Source organism: Eublepharis macularius, chromosome 11 (assembly GCF_028583425.1).
Source record: "Eublepharis macularius isolate TG4126 chromosome 11, MPM_Emac_v1.0, whole genome shotgun sequence".
Taxonomy (NCBI): domain Eukaryota; kingdom Metazoa; phylum Chordata; class Lepidosauria; order Squamata; family Eublepharidae; genus Eublepharis; species Eublepharis macularius.
In genome coordinates this window covers 67,614,469-67,633,420 of record NC_072800.1, presented here as the reverse complement: position 1 = coordinate 67,633,420, position 18,952 = coordinate 67,614,469, and the positions used below count along the sequence as shown (strand labels likewise).

At 39.4% G+C, this 18,952-nt stretch overlaps 1 protein-coding gene across 2 annotated transcripts in view; it reads right to left on the bottom strand.

The window, feature by feature from the left end:
- Positions 1–2,479: 2,479 nt before the first annotated feature.
- The window catches only part of PLXDC2 (plexin domain containing 2), a 286,502-nt gene continuing 270,029 nt past the window's right edge, over positions 2,480–18,952 (bottom strand). The window contains exons 13-15 of one of the 2 annotated variants that reach the window (XM_054992093.1): positions 16,536–16,696; positions 9,648–9,680; positions 2,480–4,301 (exon numbers count right to left, since the gene is read on the bottom strand). In XM_054992093.1, the coding sequence (XP_054848068.1) occupies positions 4,185–4,301; positions 9,648–9,680; positions 16,536–16,696 (311 nt within the window). In that variant the 3' untranslated portion in view covers positions 2,480–4,184. The remainder of the gene's footprint in view (positions 4,302–9,647; positions 9,681–16,535; positions 16,697–18,952) is intronic. The other variant, XM_054992094.1, reaches the window with a different exon arrangement.

Genomic DNA, 18,952 nt, shown 5'->3' with positions numbered 1-18,952 from the left:
CTGGAACTTTCTCTCTCAAGGCAGTCTGTTGCTTTCTGCTGCTCTTTTCTGTCAGAGGGTAAAGACTTGTTTTATCTGGTGTTTTCTCAATGATCCCTCCTTCCCTCCTTCTGTTTTAGTTGCTGTTTTTTTAGGTGTTTGTATGTGTATTTAGCTTTGGTTTTAATTGTTTTAATGATATATTTTTGTTTTGATTTTAATGGTTTTTAAGGCAGGATTTTAATATGCATGTTTTCATCAGGGTTCTGCTCAGTTATGAGCCTTAGCTGTTTCCTTACAACAGAGTAACTAAAACATAGTGCTTAGTGGAGATCATGGTCAACTTGCATATTGGTACATTATTGGTACAGTGATAGTCCATTGCCAGGATACCCTCAGAAGGAAAGCAAAAAAAATCAATTTATTCTGTTTCTCAGGTCTTCTTAGTGTTTTCTCCCAAGTTCAATAGTACAGATGCCATTCCCAAATGATATCAGTTTTAAAAGGTGGGGTGTGACACTACTATAACCAGGAACAAAATCTTGAGTACACACAAGGAGATAAATACCAAGAAATAATCTGATTACCTTTTCTGTCCCCCATGCTTGCTTCTCTTGTCTATACTTATCAACAGCTATTCCTTTGTTGTATTCAAGGAAATCTCAGCACACTTTAATTTATAAGTTGTTTACACCTTTGAACCACACTTCCATGTTACAAAAATTAATGGGGAAATATACTGAATTGTCAAACACATGGGCTCGTTGTGTTCTTCAATATGACAAGAAGAGGTGGAAAAGTAGTGTATTAGAAAGAGGTGGGAGTGTATTAGTCAACTATTAGAGATTAAGATAACAGTTGGTGATATAACTGCCACTATTAGATAAATGTGCTAAAAATTAGGTAGCATCATATTTTCAGTTAGAAAGATGTCTTTGGCAAGGGGCTGTGGCTCAGTGGTAGAGCACTGGCTTGGCATGGAGAAGGTCCCAGGTACGATCCCTGGAATCTTCATTTAAAAGGATCTGGTGTTAGGTGATGTGAATGATCTCCACCTGAAATCCTGGAGAGCCACTGCCATTCTGATTAGTCAATACTGAACTTGATGGACCAATGGTCTGATTCAGTATAAGGCAGTTTCATGTGTTTGCATGCTCTTTTTACCAATTCCAGGAACTTTTTACTGTGAGAAGTCAAAGTCATGATCTAGTAAATCTTAATGAGTCACTTTCAAAAGCTCACACAATGCAAAGCTGGTGTTTGTACACAGAGTTTCTCTGATTAAAAGAAACAGGAATCTATTTCTTTCTTTGGAAGAGAGAATGCTTGCCCTTCTTGAAAAGAGCACCCGACCTGAAGCAACTACCCACCAGCAACAATAGACTAACCACCAAAGATTAACCCCTGAAACAAGCTCCCAGTCAACTTGGACCTATATTTCCTTGAGCAACACTGTCACAGAACTCAGCAATGTCATCCACACCACCACAGGCCCACTCGCCTACACATAATGGGATTATTTGGTACATGTAAAATGATCAAATGCTATTTTCATTATATTGTCAAAGGCTTTCACGGCTGGAGAACGATGGTTGTTTTGGATTTTCCAGGCTGTATAGCCATGGTCTTGGCATTGTAGTTCCTGACGTTTCGCCAGCAGCTGTGGCTGGCATCTTCAGAGGTGTAGATCTCTGTCTTTAGGTGCTACACCTCTGAAGATGCCAGCCACAGCTGCTGGCGAAACCACGGCTATACAGCCCGGAAAATCCACAACAGCTATTTTCATTACCCAAACATGCCAGAAAATGTATACAAAACAGACATAAAAAATTAGAAACACTCATAAATAGACTTTAAGTTTGCCAGTCTCCAACAAAAAAAGGCTTGAAAAGGTGGTTCTAATATGAAGTTGGCTTCAGGTGAGTAGCTGAGTTGGTCTGTAGTAGAAGAGAAAGATTTGGGTAATTCATAGGTGAATTTTACTGTATCAAGCTTAGGCTTAATAAGGACAGGAAGGAGGCAGCTCACTACAGAAAAGAATCATGCCTCATTATAGATTTGTGTTCATTATTCATATTACTGTGGCAATTCATCAGTGGTTAGGAATGGCCCACTCCCATTCTTGATTGGAACGTTTAGTGTTTTGACCGGAGTATGTTTCACTGGTGCTTTGCAATGTAATGAAGTACTGGAGCACTAGGCCTCTTGTTTTCCCTTTTAAATTATCACCTTTTTTGTTTGTAGCCTTTTATTTATATCTCTAAGTTTAACACTTCATGCTACGTGTAACACTTCATGTATTTGCTGAAGTGGTTCATGAACTCTTATACCAAAATAAATGGGTTAGTGCATCAAGGCCTCTTCTATAGATTTCCAAAATACTGTAATTTTTAACAATTTCATAGCAATACCACCCATCTTGTATATGTTTAAACTCTCTCAATGACCTAGAAACACACAACAAAATGGATTAGATAGAACAAATAATAAATACAGAAAATACAGTATTGTATTATTTACTGAAGGAAATAACAGGTAAAAATCATGTTGTTTTTTTAAAAAAAATGGAATCATACAAGTATTGATGAGAAAATGCAGAGTGCTATAAAGGTGGCACATGAAAATGTAACTAAACAACTTCAAACCTGAAACTGAATGTTGGAAATTCTACCTTACCATGATTCAAATGCCTGTGCTCATATGATATGTAAAAACAATGAAAGGTCACACACAAAATCTGAATGAAGGCTTGAGTAGCTCAATGTATAGTGTGATCCCTTGATGTCCAAAGGCAATATTTCACTGGGACTCTTTTTTTTAAAAAATATCTTTTCCTTGTCAAGGGTTTTGCTGTTAAAAGAATCTGCAGCTCTAAGAGACAGGAAAAGTGATAGCACTGCAGTTAAACGAACCACTTTCCCTACACAACATAAAAATTTATTTTAATATTAAGGATTATTTTACAGCTCAGTGGAAATATGCAACAATGCAATCTATTTCCATCGTCTGGATGGTGAAAATGCACTCTTTAACAGTCACAAGAGCCTGCCTTGTGTTAGCTATAAAAAAAATATATTTATATTTATATATATTTATTTATATATTTATGCAGCTACTATGTGCATTAAACAATATTACTATATGAATCTGCATGGATTTGCAACACCTTTAATATGAGAAGGGTGGATCAGAACCAAAAACGTTGCTCTTCGGGAACTTGTGATAAAACAATGATGAGAGATATAAATGGTAACATTCCGTCACCCAGCTGCATGGGTTCTGTGGCTGGTTCCCCCCGCCCCCTGCCTACCATCAGCTAGAAATGTCCTCCACGTCTGGTTCAACTCATCATTTAGAAGCATAAAAAATATTACTGAAACTAGCAGCCAAATCCTATGCATGGTAATTCTGGAGCAAGTCACACTGAATTTAATGGGAATTACTCCTAAATGATTATACATAGGACTATAGCTGGAATTCCATTTTTGTGAACATTGAAACTTAATATTAGCCCAATTTCACTATATATTCCAGTTGGACAGCCCAATTTCACCATAGTGAAAACCTTCTTGCTTTTTTTTTAAAAAAAGAAAACTCTCTAGTGCTTTGTCAAATATAGTTGTGGAAAAAAATCACAGTATATAATTCTACAAATACAAGAAACACTCCGCTATTTCCAGATATATATCATGTTCATGGAATGGAAAGAAAAGAAAACCGAAGTCTGTATTACTCATGGAAGTGTAGAAAATTGTTTAGCTATGTTATCTGCATCAGATAATTCTTGTCAGTAGCCTTGTCAATGAGGATCACTCCGAGTGTGAAAAGAGTAACCATCTGTGACCATTAAAAAACACTGGAGGGCTGGATCAAACAGGGAAGCACTTTTCTGAGTGAAAGCTTTGTATACATTTCCTTGATTGGTCTTACACTTAAACTAAGAGCATGGCAATCGTGTCCACATTCTTAGACTGTGTTTCTGAGATGTGTGGATGAAGTAATTGTACACCATCTTGCTCTGGAAAAATCTCTGGAAAGGATGCTCAGGGATCCCACGAACTTCATTTTTCCTTGGAGAAAATACTCCCAGAAATCTATTCTGTCTCTTTCAGGTTACAGCAGTTTAGGTTTCCTTTCCTATAAGTGATAAGCAGATAGAATGTCTTACACCTGTAGGCCAGTACTGGTGATCTGCCACAAAAATCCTAGCATTGCTCTGATACAATAAAGCCTTCTTTCTCGCCAACTGGTTCCACTTCCGCATAGGCAGGGTGGCCAGAGCCTCTTCGAAATTTCATTGCAGGCCACCTACTTGGACGACGCTAAAACAGCAAACAAATAACAACAACAAAAAATCAGATTATTGAAGTTGCACTCTTATCAACTGCTAGGACTATTTCAATGTAATGCTATATAAAAACCACAGCATTTGCATTTGGGAGGTGCACAAACATTTAAATCAGGTTTTTGTTCACTAAAATTCTTGTCTAGGTTTTTTTGTATATGTTTATAAAATGGGTTTGGGGTTGTTAATTAATAGTGAATTCCACTGGTTTCAGTGGGAAACATTCCTACCTGTCACTTCTTTCCAATTAAGAAGATGAAATTTTCAGAGATTATCCTTACCCATGGGAGCCTTCCTTGCAATTTAGGACAGATAGGAGAAAATTTCTTTGTTTTAGAAGCAGTGACATAAATGTGACAACACATTTCCAGTTCTAACTCTCCAGTTCCAACCGTCTGTCACCTACAGAATCTTTCTCACTTCCTACCAAGTTCTTGCTCATTTCTGATCATGATGGACTTGCATTAGAGAAAAAGATGAAATACAAACATTCTATGTATGAATGGAAAATAAGGAAGAGCAGGAGGAGACCATGCTAGTGTTGTCTCCTAACTGCAGCCCTTATGCATTCAGACCCCCTCCCCACACTGTAAAGGCAGTATATAGAGCGGGTGCCAGCTGACCTGGAGACTGGAAAGTTACCAAGCCATGAATCAGAGAGAGAGGGTGATTGACTGGGCTGTCCAGCCATGTACTCTCTGTACTCTGTGTGTGTGTTCTGGACCCATACATTCACCCTCAGATATGTCTGAGTCTTCTCTCCTTCTCCCTATGAAACGCTGGTCATTTTGCTGCTGATCCCATGGACCCCTCCTTCTTTATGACTGGTAATTATCACCCTATCCCAAATTACACTCTCCCATTTTCCTCTTTGTTTTATTAACTAGCCTTGTATGTGTGCTGTGTGTGTTTTTTGCATGTTAAATTGCCTCTTATTTCTCTTTTAATGAAAAAACCCCTTTCCTGTTGAACATCTGCTTGATTTATTTGAGAGTTCTCTAAGGGAACAATCTTGGTATACATAGGTGGAGATTCCTAGTTATTTCCTCTCGCTGCGTCTCCTTTAATGCTTATTCTCCTAACAAATTAAGGAGACCTACTATTCGGGTAACACTTTGTACTGTGTCAGCTCTGAAAGCACCCTTTCCCAACTGGCATTTTCAATCTACCTACAATATAATGCCTTAATAAAGCATTATCCTTTATCCTGAAAAGAACATTCTGTCTCCTGAGACAAAAGGAAGAGCACTGAGTACCTGTGCAATGGGGAGACTAGAAAAATGTTTTTGGAAATAAAAATGTAAAATACCTCAAATGTTGCCATCTAATTAGTTATCTTTGTTTTTCTGAACAAGCAAACAATGGCCTTTAATTGCCCTGAAACTAGATTAAGAAACTAAAAACCATGGTTTGCAGGATGAGTACAAACCGTGGTTCACTGGTTCAAATGTAACAGCAAACTGTGCTTTGCCATGGAAGAGGAAGCTTGTACCATGTGAGGGTAGGAAGAAGCTGAGTACTCCCTCACAGTCCCCCCCTCCAACTTGCCCACATAGCACCAAACAATGATTTGGCATTACATCAGAACCAAGCCACTTTGTCTGCTTCCAACATCTGATTAGCCAGACTCTGAAAAGACTGAAAGTTCATGTCAAAACAAAGTCTTCAAGATGTTAGATGTTCCTTCTTCTGAAACATCCTGCTGCATTACTAGATTGTAAAAGGGTGTTACTGACACCAATGTGGCTGGATGCTCTAATTATGAGTTAGATCAGATGATTTCTAAGTGTTTCACAGTCATGATTCTATCACTCCTGCAAGGGTACATCAAATCAAACCAAGTCAATGTTTTCAGAAAAGATGCAGAGAAACAAACACCTCTCTTGCTTAAGCATCTTCTTTTAGAGTTGCAAAACAGAACAGGAAATCTTCAGTTTATATAACATGAGATGCAGTTGAAGCAGCAGCTGTTGCTCATAATGCAACAACTCAGCAGGGTACTTAAAATGTCAGATTTAAACCAGCAAACATGTAGCATTCAGTGGCATTTCTGTTCATTCTTGAGATGACAGAAATATCTTTATTTTGCTTGTTGAGTTTCCCACTGCAAATAACATAAAAGGACAAGGGGGGGGTGCCTCGGTGACAAGTGCTCACTGTTCACTTGGCTGGGCTGCTGACCCATTCAAAACTGAGAGCATATTTTCGTTATTAATTGATAAAACAAGTAAGTTAATTGGCCTTGTGGGATTTGCAGATTTTTAACCTGAAAAAATGAATGTCTCAATTTTTTTTTGTCTTAGCAACAGCTACAAAAATTCAAAGCCATATTTTCAGACTTGATTTCATGATCACCATGTGAACAGTGCATGCTACAAACCCAAATATGGATGCTGATTACGATGGCATTATCTAAAGAAGATAGCGTTATCAAATACAGAACATTTGGGATAGTTTCCTTCCAATGGGTGAGCTCCTTCCTGAACTGTCCTACCTTGGCTTAGCCAATCAAGGTAGTTCTTTCCAAAATGTAATAGAAAATTGGATCCCATGATCCATGGGCACAAAAATCATGGATCCTTGCTGCATTCCTTTCCTCCAACAGTAATTTTTGATCCCAGCAAAGTTGATCCCCATGTTTGCAGGAACTGCATGGATTCTTAGCCACCATGACATTGGGCTGCATTGAGGAAGGGGTGGGGATAAAATTTCCTCAGTTCCCTTTCCACAAGCACCAGCTCCGCTGACACAAGAAACTGGAAAGTGATTTTGCCCCCCTTTCCCCTGCCCAGTGCTCCAAATAGCTATTAATCCCCATGGGTCCAGAAACACTAGGAATTAACTTTTCCAGAATAGTAATGGATGGCTGCTTCTCACATCACAGCAGTCCATTACCGTGATGGAAAAGTTGATTCCTGAATGTTTCTGAACCCATGGGGATTAATAGCCATGCGAGTCAGTGGGTAGGTAGGAAAATCACTCTCTTGTCTCTTGTATCAGCAGAGCTGATGCTTGTGGAAGGGGAGGAAAGGTACTTCACCCCTGCTCCTTCCTCAGAGCAGCCCAATAACTTGTGTTGGCTATGCATCCATAACTTGCTGACCAGAGGCTATAACGATCCCAGGATTCTAGATGAAAGTAAGATAAGAAATCCTCTATAGAGCCGGATTCGGTTTCGTTTTCTCCGCCATGTCGGACGCTCCTCTTCGCTGGCTCGAGAGGAAGCGGCCGAGCACCCTGTCCGGGCGGCTGATCTGCGAAGATTAGCCCCCAAAACTCCCAGTGAGGGAGGCTGGGTCCGGGACGCTGCGGGAAGAGCCCCCTGGAATCAATGCGGGGGGTTAATTGCCCGTTTGTCCCTACGGAGGCCGGCGGACGTGCGCGGCGCCTCGAGTGCTGCCGGGCCATGAGAAACGGCAAAGAGCAGAATTAGGCGAGAGCCTACAAGTAAGCGAATTCCTTCTGTTATTACAAGCGTACGTGAAGGAGAGGTGAGATCTGAAGCCAAGAAGGCTCACTCTTCCCCTTTGCTGAGTCTCAAAATTTGGTTGGCGCCCCCCCCCAAAATGGCAACAAAGAAACAAAGTCCTGCCCTTGGCAAGTCAGTTTCGGCTGCCATAAAAGGGAGAATCGTTGGAGGAAATTGTACGGAGGGCGGTTGGTGAAGCTATAAAACCCTTTGTTGACAAGCTGAATGAAACAGATCAAAGGGTGGGCTTAATTGAGAGCGAAGTGAAAACCATCAAGGAAGCAGCGGGGGGGGCAGAGAAGTCTGCTCGGGAAAGTGCGTCACTCGTGAAGGCTACGAATAAAGAGCTTAAACTGGTGGAGAATCAGTTGATCGGGCTACAAGTGGAACGAACACAGACAATTTTGCGCCTCCAGAATGTGAAAGAGGAGGAAAACGAGGACTTACGGGGTCTTGTCTCGGAACTATTGGCGACACCCGCGAGGGCAACTAAAGAAGAAGTTAAAAGCGCCATTTTGGAAGCCCGTCGGGCTACTTCAAAGTATGCAATGAAGCGTCAGTTGCCGCGCGAGATCATCATCGATTTTTCATCTAAGAGGATCCGGGACACTATCCTATACAATTCATACAATGCGGATTTGGACTTCTTGGGCAACAAAATTAAGATATTGAAAGACGTCCCATTTCTAGTCCGGAAAAGACGTTTTAAGTATAAAAAGTTCGCAGCTCTTCTGAGAGAACGTGGAATAAAGTACAAATGGTTATTTCCGGAAGGAATCTGGTTCACCCATAAAGATCAAGCCTTTAAGATATTATCAGAAGATCAACTAAGGGATTTTGAGGACAGGAACCCAGAATTCCAGTGCACCAAGCAAGACGAAAAGGAGAAGTCTGAGGGGGAGGGGGAGGAAACGAGCAATGCGGCTGCAGTTGCGCAGAGAGAACTCCGTCCGGGACCCAGGAGGGGAAGAAAAATTTAACTTGAAATTAAATTGTAATTTGCATTTAGTAAGGTCAACCACTCCATCAATATAATATAAAGCTTTAACTTTTGAATAATGGCAGTATGAAGGGAAAACAGAAATGTAGTGTTTAGTGTTTAGTGTTTGTAGGGTACCTTCCCCTTTTTTCCACCCCTCCCTCCCTCTTCCTTTTTTCTTTCCTCTTTCCTATCCCTTGTGTTATTGTAGTCTTTTGTAGTTACTGTTTTGTAGGGTATGTATGTATGTAGTAGTTGTATGTTAGATATTGAAAATAAAAAAAAGAAAAGAAATCCTCTATAGAGCCAATAACATCAGAGTCCATCATAATGATCTGAGTTTTTGCCTGGGAACTTTGGCCGATTTCAAAGAAAACTCAAGACTGTAGTTGTGTTCTATTGATACAGCTCTGGGAATCTAGATTGTATGTGGCTGCTGTGAGTAATAGAAAATAAATGTAATGGAAGCTGTGTGCAAATAAAATGTGCAAACAAATAAAACATTGTTTATTGAATTTCTTGTGGTTTCTGGTATGTTCTCCTATCAGGTTGCAAAGTTTCTAACTGTAGTGTTCCTGATTAAGAAACTTGCAGCTACCTTTCAAAAGGGCCAGAATGTCTATTTCAAATGAAAGCTAGCTAAAATAATTCTTATGGGAAATGTTAAGATGCTCTTGTTCAAGGGCACTAAGTGGTGAATTCAGATAACTATTTTCTTTCCAGTTAACATGAAGTTAACCAATCCTCAAGTGGTAGAAATTAAGAAAATTAGGCTATCTGGTTGGCTCATCTAAATGATGGACTCCTCAGCCCCTCCTTGTTAGACAAGAATATTACAAACAATATTTATGCTCTAATGACCTCTTCATACATACGTTTCTTGAACAATGGTCTTCCTTTATAATGTTCTGAAACAATAAGTATAAAGGCAGCATCAGACCATATGCATTTTTCAAACCACTGCGAGATAGTTTGCTGCCATGACATGGATTTGTATTATTTTTTCTTTTAATAAATAAAAATGTTTTTTTAAAACATTGTCATGTGTAGAGTCCATCTCTCTTGTCACTGGATCCTTTTAGCCAAATGGAATTCTACACTGCTGCCCTTACTTGGTAAATTCAAAATAAAAGTTTTCTGTGGAAAGTAATACTTGATGGTTGCATCCATGAAGATGTGGCAATGCAGCAACTGTTTTAATGAACTACTAGTTGCAGATACCTTCTGCTGAATATAAGCTTAAGCAAATGCAGAAGCTAGCTGAATTTTTATAGGCCAAAGATGCATCAAAGATGATAAATGCTATTTATCCTGCATCTAAAAAAAAAACTTGTTTCCCTGTGGAAACAACTAAAATCTAGCTCTAGACATACTTGTGACAGGAAATTGAGTCTGTTGGCTTTTGTTTCTAACCTCACTGAAACCCTCAATGAAACAATGGCCCTTTTTGCACATGGTTTAAACCGCCATTTAGGAGCATTCGCCCTGATCGCAGTGGCTTCGGCATTGCACCTGTTCATTTCACACTGTCCACTGCAATTTCAATTTGGTGTCTGTGCTTCATTTCAAAACCTCGGAGCAATTTTGGGCTTTCGGGGCCTTGCAATTCACGTCACACTTTTTTAAAAAATTGAGCATGCGTAGTAATGTTGCAATGTTGGAACCCTTCCCCCCTTTTTGCTGATTGGGCTGTCCCCTGCCCACTGGAGAGGCAATTGGTGGCAGAGTTCTGGGGGAAAACATGTACCACTCTCATTTTTTTTTAATCAAGCCAGGAAAGGGTTAAAATGCTGCCGATTCATCTCCTTCTAGGAAGCAGAGGCTTGTTTCCAAAGGGCTGTGCAAAATGCTTGGGTTTTCCCCCCCTCTTTGGCAAAGTCTGAAACATGCCTGGGAGGGAGGGAAAAGCAGCCATTTAATCCTTTCCTGGCTTTTAAAGCCAGGAAGAAAGTGCAGTAACATTACAACGTTGCAACCCATTCTTGTCTTAAAAAAAAACAAAGAATGTGTGTGCATACCCTAAGGGAGGAAGGAGAAAGCAGCTATTTAACACTTTCCTTGCTTTTAAAGCTAGCAGGGAATTAGCAGCAAGCTTAGGAATCATTCCTGGCTTTTGAAAAAAAATAAAACAGCATGCATACAGGGAGGAAGGAAACCAAGGAAGAAGCAGCCTTATGACCCTCACCTCGCTTTACTAAAAAAAAATGGTGGACAAGGAGTTCAGAGAGCTGAGGAGGGTGGGAGTGGTTAATTCCACACAAACCAATCAGCTCCCAGGGAAAAGGAGAGGGGGGGAGAGAAGCAAAAAGGGGGCAAAAGTGCTCACATTAGCAAAATGCGGGCCAGCTGCCAGTCGGCAGAGAACTTAAAAAAACATCGGGGTATGTCCGCAGGGGGAAAAATTGGGGATACAGCAGACAAAAAGCGGGACTGCATCCCATGGCTGCCTTTAAGTGTGAAAACCTTGCAAACATGGGATGTGGAACAGGTACAAACGCACTCTAAAAACTGAGTGCGAAATGTACCAATTAGACCTTACTGTGCTTTTTACTAAGTTACTACAATATTGTTTCCAAGCCGAATAAATTTTATAGCAGTTTGGAAAGAAGAGAACATGCCTATTAGGAGGGTCAGTTGCACGTTTTAGAGCCACAGATTAGTGAGACAATGTATGCTTTGCATAGAGAAGGCTCTAGATGCAATCTTTAGCATCACTAGTTAAACAACTTCAGGAAACTTAACTGGAAAGGACCTCTGCTTAACGCCTTATTTTACTGAATTTATTTAATGTATTTATACTCTGCTTTTCAGCTGCACTGTTTCCCAAAGTTGCTTACAATGAAAACCCAATTACATGCTTAAAAATTAAAACCAGTTGCTGATATGCAGTTCCATTTTTGTCATTGTCGTTTTATACAATAAAAGAAGCTTTTTCAAATGCTGTAGCATCTGCTGGAACCTGGTGGAACAATGCAAAGCCAGGACTGTCATTTGGCAGAGATAATGGTAGAGGGAGCCTTGTCAATGCACAGCTGCTGCCTTCCAGCTGATGATGGCTCCAATAGCTGAGACCTGTGTGTCCTCTCTGATGGTTAGAGCTTTTTCCCTGGAAGTGCAGCTCAATTAAAATAAGCAGGGTAGACTAAATTACCTTCATCAGCAAAGACTCAGGAAGATCTTGCATAAGAGTGAGAAGATGGAAATGTTACCAAGCCATTGCTAGCCAGCCTTTCACTGGACTCAGTCAGTATAAAGCAACATACATATTCCTGGAGGAAGAGTTTGTAGAGTGTGGAATGTTCCAGTGCCCTTGGCAATTAAAATAAATCACTGCACACTGCTGTAGTTCAGGGATTGTTATAATTAGAGGTGTGCACTTTGAGTATTTGATTTGGGTAAAATACCCGAATCGTGCCCAATTCAGAAAACATGCTGGCCCCAATGTGGAAATCCTGAAGCAAAGCTTTCTGAAGCATTCGTAATGCTTTGGGAAGCTTCAGGGCCTCCGGGGATTAAGTTTAAAGGGCCCTTTCGCAAGTGGCAGGGCCCTTTAAACTTACCCATTTCACACCCACCACCCCCACTTCTCCCCACCCGCCTTACCGCTGGCACTGTGCTGGAGGAGGCAGCCTCTCTCCTGCCCGCTGGCCTTTGGCAGCGGCAGCACCGGCCCTCTCTGCCAGCAAGCTGCGCTGGCTGTGGCTGTGTGGTGATGGTGGCAGGGAAGGCCCTCTGCTGGCCAGTTGCACCGGCCATGGCTGTGCGCTGACGGCAGGGAAGGCTTTCCTCACCGGCCTGTTGGTCAGTGCGGTGTTGGGTTGCTCCAGCCTTCCGCCTGACCAGGTAGGTGGGGGTGAGGTTGGGGTTTAAAGGTGGGGGTGGGAGTTTAAGTGTGGTGGGCCTCCCCCTCCCCCATCACTTCAGTATGCTCTGAATCTTTCCGGAGCATACCGAAGAAACTTAGAAACCCAAATCCGAAGCGGCATGCCGCTTCAGATTTCGGGGCTTTTTCTGAAGCTTTTTCCCACTTCGGGTAAACCCGATGCGGGAAACCTGAATATTTTTCGGGTGCATACCCCTAGGTATAATTGTTCACTAGGCACAGTTAATAGCCCTCTTCTTTTGTTTGAGCTTTAGGAACCAATCAATTTTTTCTGAACTAAAAATTCCTGGGTACTTTTCCATAATGTGTCTAGAAATGTCCAGATGACTTTGAAGCAGAATGAGTAACCATTATTTACTTTAAAAAAATTAGGCAGGGTTTTATATATTCACAAAAATTGACAGCATAATTGCAAAAGCACCTCCAACTGGACAGAGAACTCCGATTGATTAGTAAGGATCTGCTTGGAAAACTTCTTAAAACGTGTAAGATGAGCAAAATTGCAGAACAATGTGCTCTCCAAGACAAAGATAATAGTAATTTCAGTTGTTTAAAAACTGTGAAAGTGTTACTAAATAAATAAGGTTGAGTTTTGCATGGTTTTGTAAGCATAAACAAACTAACCAACAAAGAAGAAGAAATGCTCTGGATGTTGTGAGCAAACAGGAGTGAGAGTGATCTGCTATGCACATACAGCAGGGAGATAAAGATTAGAGGATAAGTGATGAAGGAGAAGATTGGTTATAGAGAGAGTGAACAGATGTGCTCAGTGGGGAATAATGATTTTCGCATATAGCACAAGCACAAGAATATGAGGATATTGGCATTTAATGACTGCTTTCCCTTGGCTCCTGAAAAAAACTGAGAAGCATATTGTTATGCCTTACAAGGAGCTATATAATTTTTATGCATGCCAGTAATGCAGTACATTTCACCTATTATAAGAATTCAGTTACAGCAATTACGAGCACTATGTGCACTCTGATTCAGTGTTAGTTTGCTGAGACTCTAAATACTCTCTTTATATGCATTTCTTTCCATGAGCTTATTCTACAACAAAAATTCATAGTGTCTACAGAGGAGATAATTTCAGAAAAATGTTTCATCTACCAATGCGCACAGCACGGGCATCTGAAACAGTTCCACATACGTACGGCAAGGCTTGTCAAGTTAGAAAACAGCAGTTCATCATGAAAGATCTCTGTTATATTAAACATGAAAGATCTCTATTACATTAAACATCTTTGCCATTTACTGCTTGCACACAAGTGTAAATTATGAGGACATTTACTACATTACTGACAATTTTATTACTGCATTACTAATTAAGTCCATGTGATAACTTGCAACATTTCAAAATTTAATAAGAGTGCGTGCATGTGGAATGGTAGCATTAGAGCAGAGTTATAAAACATTTCTTCAGTTTTTGTTTCATTCTCAAATATTACCTCCATCTTCCACTGATTTTTTTTCATCCACCCAAAAAACTTTTATAGAAGTCATGAAAAAACTAATTAAGCCTATAAGAGACTTGCTTGTGCAAGCTCAGATGAAAGACTTGTGTGGTTGCCTATTTTTTTATCAAGCAAGTTCTTCTACCTTGAAAAAAGCTAACGCTAGATGCAAAAATAAAAAAGGCAAATATTCAGATCAGCTCTAGTTAGCATTCTTAGCAGTGATAGCTGAATCAAGCTTTCAAGAGCCAATTTTACAATTGCTATTTTCTATTACCTTAGCATGCATTTGAAAAAACAGAAGTGGTGCTAAAAATCATCAAAAGTGTTAATGATTTTTTGAGAGCACAATCAAACAGAAAAGCTGCATTCTGGCATCAGTCTGTATGCCAGACCAATTGGTAGTGGGCAGTGGAATCCTGGGGATACCACCAGTCTTTACCTGGTAGAGTTTCCACAATATAAACTACTAGACCAGGGGTTCCCAAACTTTTAGAGCCCATGGCCACTTTTGGAATTCTGACACAGACTGGTAGTTACAACTACACTGCTTCAGGAAGTGGAGACAATTACAAAATGGCTGCCACAAGAGGCAAAGCCAACCAGAAAATGTCAGGAAGTGAAGTCATGCATACCTCTAATAACAGTTCTTCAATATTTCAGACAGAACCTCTGTTTAACAGGATGCCTTTTAAAATGAATATATATTTTCTTGCATACACACAGCTTACTTTCATGCAGTGAAGTTCCTTTTGTTGTGGTGGCAGTTGCTGCTGATTCAAATGTTTAAAAATCTGCATAACCAATAGATCTCCAATAGCCAATCAAAAGCCCCGTAGACAAAGCCCCATCTAGTTCCACCCACTTTCTAAAACATTTGATGGGAGCCAGGAAAGCAGGCACTATGGTGCCCATGTGAGCCCTGTTGGGGACCCTTGTAACAGATGTTATAGAAGTCCTGTTGATTTCAACAGGAAATATTTATTTCTCACTCTAAAATAAATCAGTGTTAGATTTATGATGATTAATTTTTCCTCTGCATCTTCATAATTGCTCCACTAAGGTATGCTTTTCCATTATTATTTTTATATTATTATTTTTGCACTATTATTTCAAACTACTGTAATAAAGTTCCATGGAAGATGTTACCTCTTCATCTTTCAATACGATCTAGTTACCATGGAAAATTTGTATACCACTGGTATATATTACAAGCTTCAATTTTATACAGTCATAGTTTAACAACTCTGTGTGTGTGTTGGGGGGTGGGGATTGGAGGGATCCTCTTCTTCTTCCTTGGTTTTCCTCAAAGCTCATGACATCTTACATATAATCTGTGGCAGTTCCCCTTCCTACAAATTAAAAGATTTTCTCAGCAAACTGTAATTTGCTTTCTTACGTAAATCACAAACTCTGCTTTGTTTCCTTCTCTCCAAATACAGTTTCCAAACCACAGTTTAACCTTGATTTGAGTGCACAAACAGATGAATCTCCAGGCTTGTTCATATAACAAACCCATCCAATTATGTGTTTGTGCAGATAGCCACTTACATAGCAATTCACATGCACAGCCAACCATTTTTACCATTCCTACAGAAAATTAATGTGGCTTTGTCTTCTCATCCCTCTGATGTGGACAAGCAAGTGTATCCGTCTATACCAAATAGTGTCACTGCTACAAGAAAGAATGGTCCGAAAAAACTATGATGCAGTTCTGTTTTTGAAGCTAAGCGAGCCTTGCCCAGTAAACTGCCAGGAAAGGAAATTGCCAGGGGACATATGTAAGCTCTCACAAGCTCTTTACCTATTAATTAACAGTAAGTAATATAAAAATATAGGTAGCTTTCCTGCACAAGCTAGAAATGTCAGCATCATATTGTTGCCATGACTGTGTCTGAAATGGGACTACTGTAAACTCTCTTGGAGAAGTAGTGAAAAGAAAGACAGTTCTGAACATACAGTGATACATCTTGAATTAGATGAACTATTTATTTACCACTGCTGATAACACCATGTGATAAACTGGAATTAATCAGGGTACCGTGATGCAGTGGTGGACTACTACTGAGGTGAACTGAAGGCTAGCTGGACAGAGACAGACTGTGTGACCTCAGTAATTATTCCTAAAACATAGTGATTCTCCAGGCATGCCATTTAATACATCGTAGTGAGAAAAGGTCATTTTCAAGTTCACAGCTGTTTAACTGGCTGGAGATGTACTCCCTGCCAGCTATCTTATTCCCCGGCTAAAGGCCAAACGTTGTAAATCAAATAAAAACAACAACAACACGACAAAAAAAGATGAATGCAGGCATTTATCAGGACTCAGAGAATGCTTCAGAGCTTCAGCGTACAGGAAGCAGAGCAGACCCTGAGACGGTAATAGGGGGCAGCCTCAGTGATCTATTATCATAAAGGCAGCTCACCTCAATAAAGAAGAGGCTGGCTGCTGACGTTGGATGGTGGTACATGTAAACTGTGACAAGTATAGCGGCTGCCACAATCAGCACCAGAATGAAGATCCCAACAATTAAGCCAGCGTGAAGAGATCCGCCTTTCTTCTCTGCTGCACTGTCGTCTGTTGAGGCTGCAGGGGAAAAAACCCATTCAGATTATGCCTGGCATTGTTTCACGTGAGTTTTTTTTCTTTTGTGGCACGCTTCTATAATGTCAATAAAAAAGCGCTTCAAAAGATTTTATTATTTCTAGCTCAATAAACAGTATTAGCATTGCCCCATGCAAACTTAACTCGGGCATTCTAACATTTCTAAATTAACTGCACAATGAATCTGCATTTGATTTCCCCCGCTAATATATTCACACTTGCCTCCAAACCTCATGCATTAACTGAATATTGTTTGGGAAGCTTGTATTATCATAGTATCTTTAAGAAGAATAGTCGAAAACCTTTCTGTGGAAGAGTCAGTAAAACTGGGATAGCTGAGGATTTGGGTTTCCAAAGTTCAGTTTGACTGTGGAACAGATTTGAATTCAATGGCCTTCAAATATTTTGATCTGAATAGAGCCCAAGTACCATATAAAAATATTGCTGAGAGCCATCATTTTGCTAAATAGCAATACTGCAACATGTTGTCAAAGAAGCAAGTAACAGAAAAAAGTGTTGCCTACAGAAATATGTCTCCTTAAACCACTTGACTAAAACTCTGATTATTCACACCCCTGCCATTTTGTAGTACATTCACAGTGGAATCTTCTGCAGTTATTTCAGTTTCAGCCCACTGAATCAATGTTTTAATTACATTAAAACATTGTTTTAATTACATTATATGTTTAAACATACATTATATGTTTAATTACATTATAATGTTTAATTATAATGTTACATTACATTATAATGTTTAATACAGTTTGATTGCATTGCTCATTGTATGCATTATACAGCTTTTGTTGCATTTTTAAGAATTTTGTAATCCGCTTTGAGCCTCAGCAAGAAAGGCAAAATGTACATAAAGTAAATAAACAAGTAATTCTTGAAAATGGCTATAGGATCTGTCCACTACATTTGAGCAGCATTATAAAGACTCCACTAAAAACAACAAAGCAAAGCATGTGATTCCTTAAAGGGATATAATTCTGCTGTATAATTGCAGGACCCACAACAATAAGGACTAGCAACTTAACATAAAGTCTACAAAGTACAACACACAATTATGGTGTAAGTTACTGACCACTTTTATGAACAATATTAATCACAAAGGCCACTAGCCTGTTCCTTTTCAATACAAAATGAACACAAGGACTGCACAACAAAAAATCCACCTGACAACTGATATCCATTTCGGAGCTAGAGGAGAGAGTGTAGCCTTGTGGAACTGCACAACCACCAGTATATAGCGCTCTTGACAAAGAAGATACTGTTATGGGCAAAGTAATGGTGAGGAGACCAACACATTTTCTAGGAACTAAAAATATGCAATATGGACCTTGTTACATTATACTTCATTTTGTACCAACGTCTGAGAGTTTAGCCACTTCACAGCATTTACAAGCAAACACCAGAAGTATTACTTTATTTATAAGAGATTCAGACCACAGACACATCAAATTATTCCATATTTCAAGAAAACCAACAGCCAGCATTTAAGAACCATAAAGCTAATTCAATCTGATTTGATATTCATACAGTGTTTAGCATCCAGGTTTGTAAATGAGAATTTTGTCACTTCCAGACAGCATATATGATATCAGCTTGTCAGTATTTCTGCTATCTTCTGCTTTTTAAGCACTGAAATAATGCTCAGTATGCCAAATGCAAAGAAATACACACATGCATATATGTATATTTGTATGTATATACACGTGTGTATATGTATATATATATATATATATATATATATATATATATATATATATATATATATATATATATATATATATATATATATATATATATATATATATATGTATGTGTATGCACACAGAGACATGTACATAAGGTTAGGAGATACAAGGAAAATTGGTTTCACTCTGTTTGCACAGACAATGAAGACGGTTTTCAACTCTTAAATATTTTTGCTGGCAGATATCACCTGACAGTTTTGTTACAAAGTGATGGAATAGAAGGGATAAAAGAAAACTCAGACTCTTTTGCAGGTTAAAAGAACGTATTACACTTATCACAGCACATCTGCTGTTGGCAGAACAAGATCAGCATAACTAAGCTTGTGGGGAAGATGCTTGGCTTCCTGACTCTGCCTCTCCAAACCATCTCTGCACTTTTGTTTTACAAAATTTATACCCTGCCTTTCTGCTAACAGGACAGCTCACAAATTAAAACATACATAATAAAATCACATTAAAAATATTAAAACCAAGAAGAAAT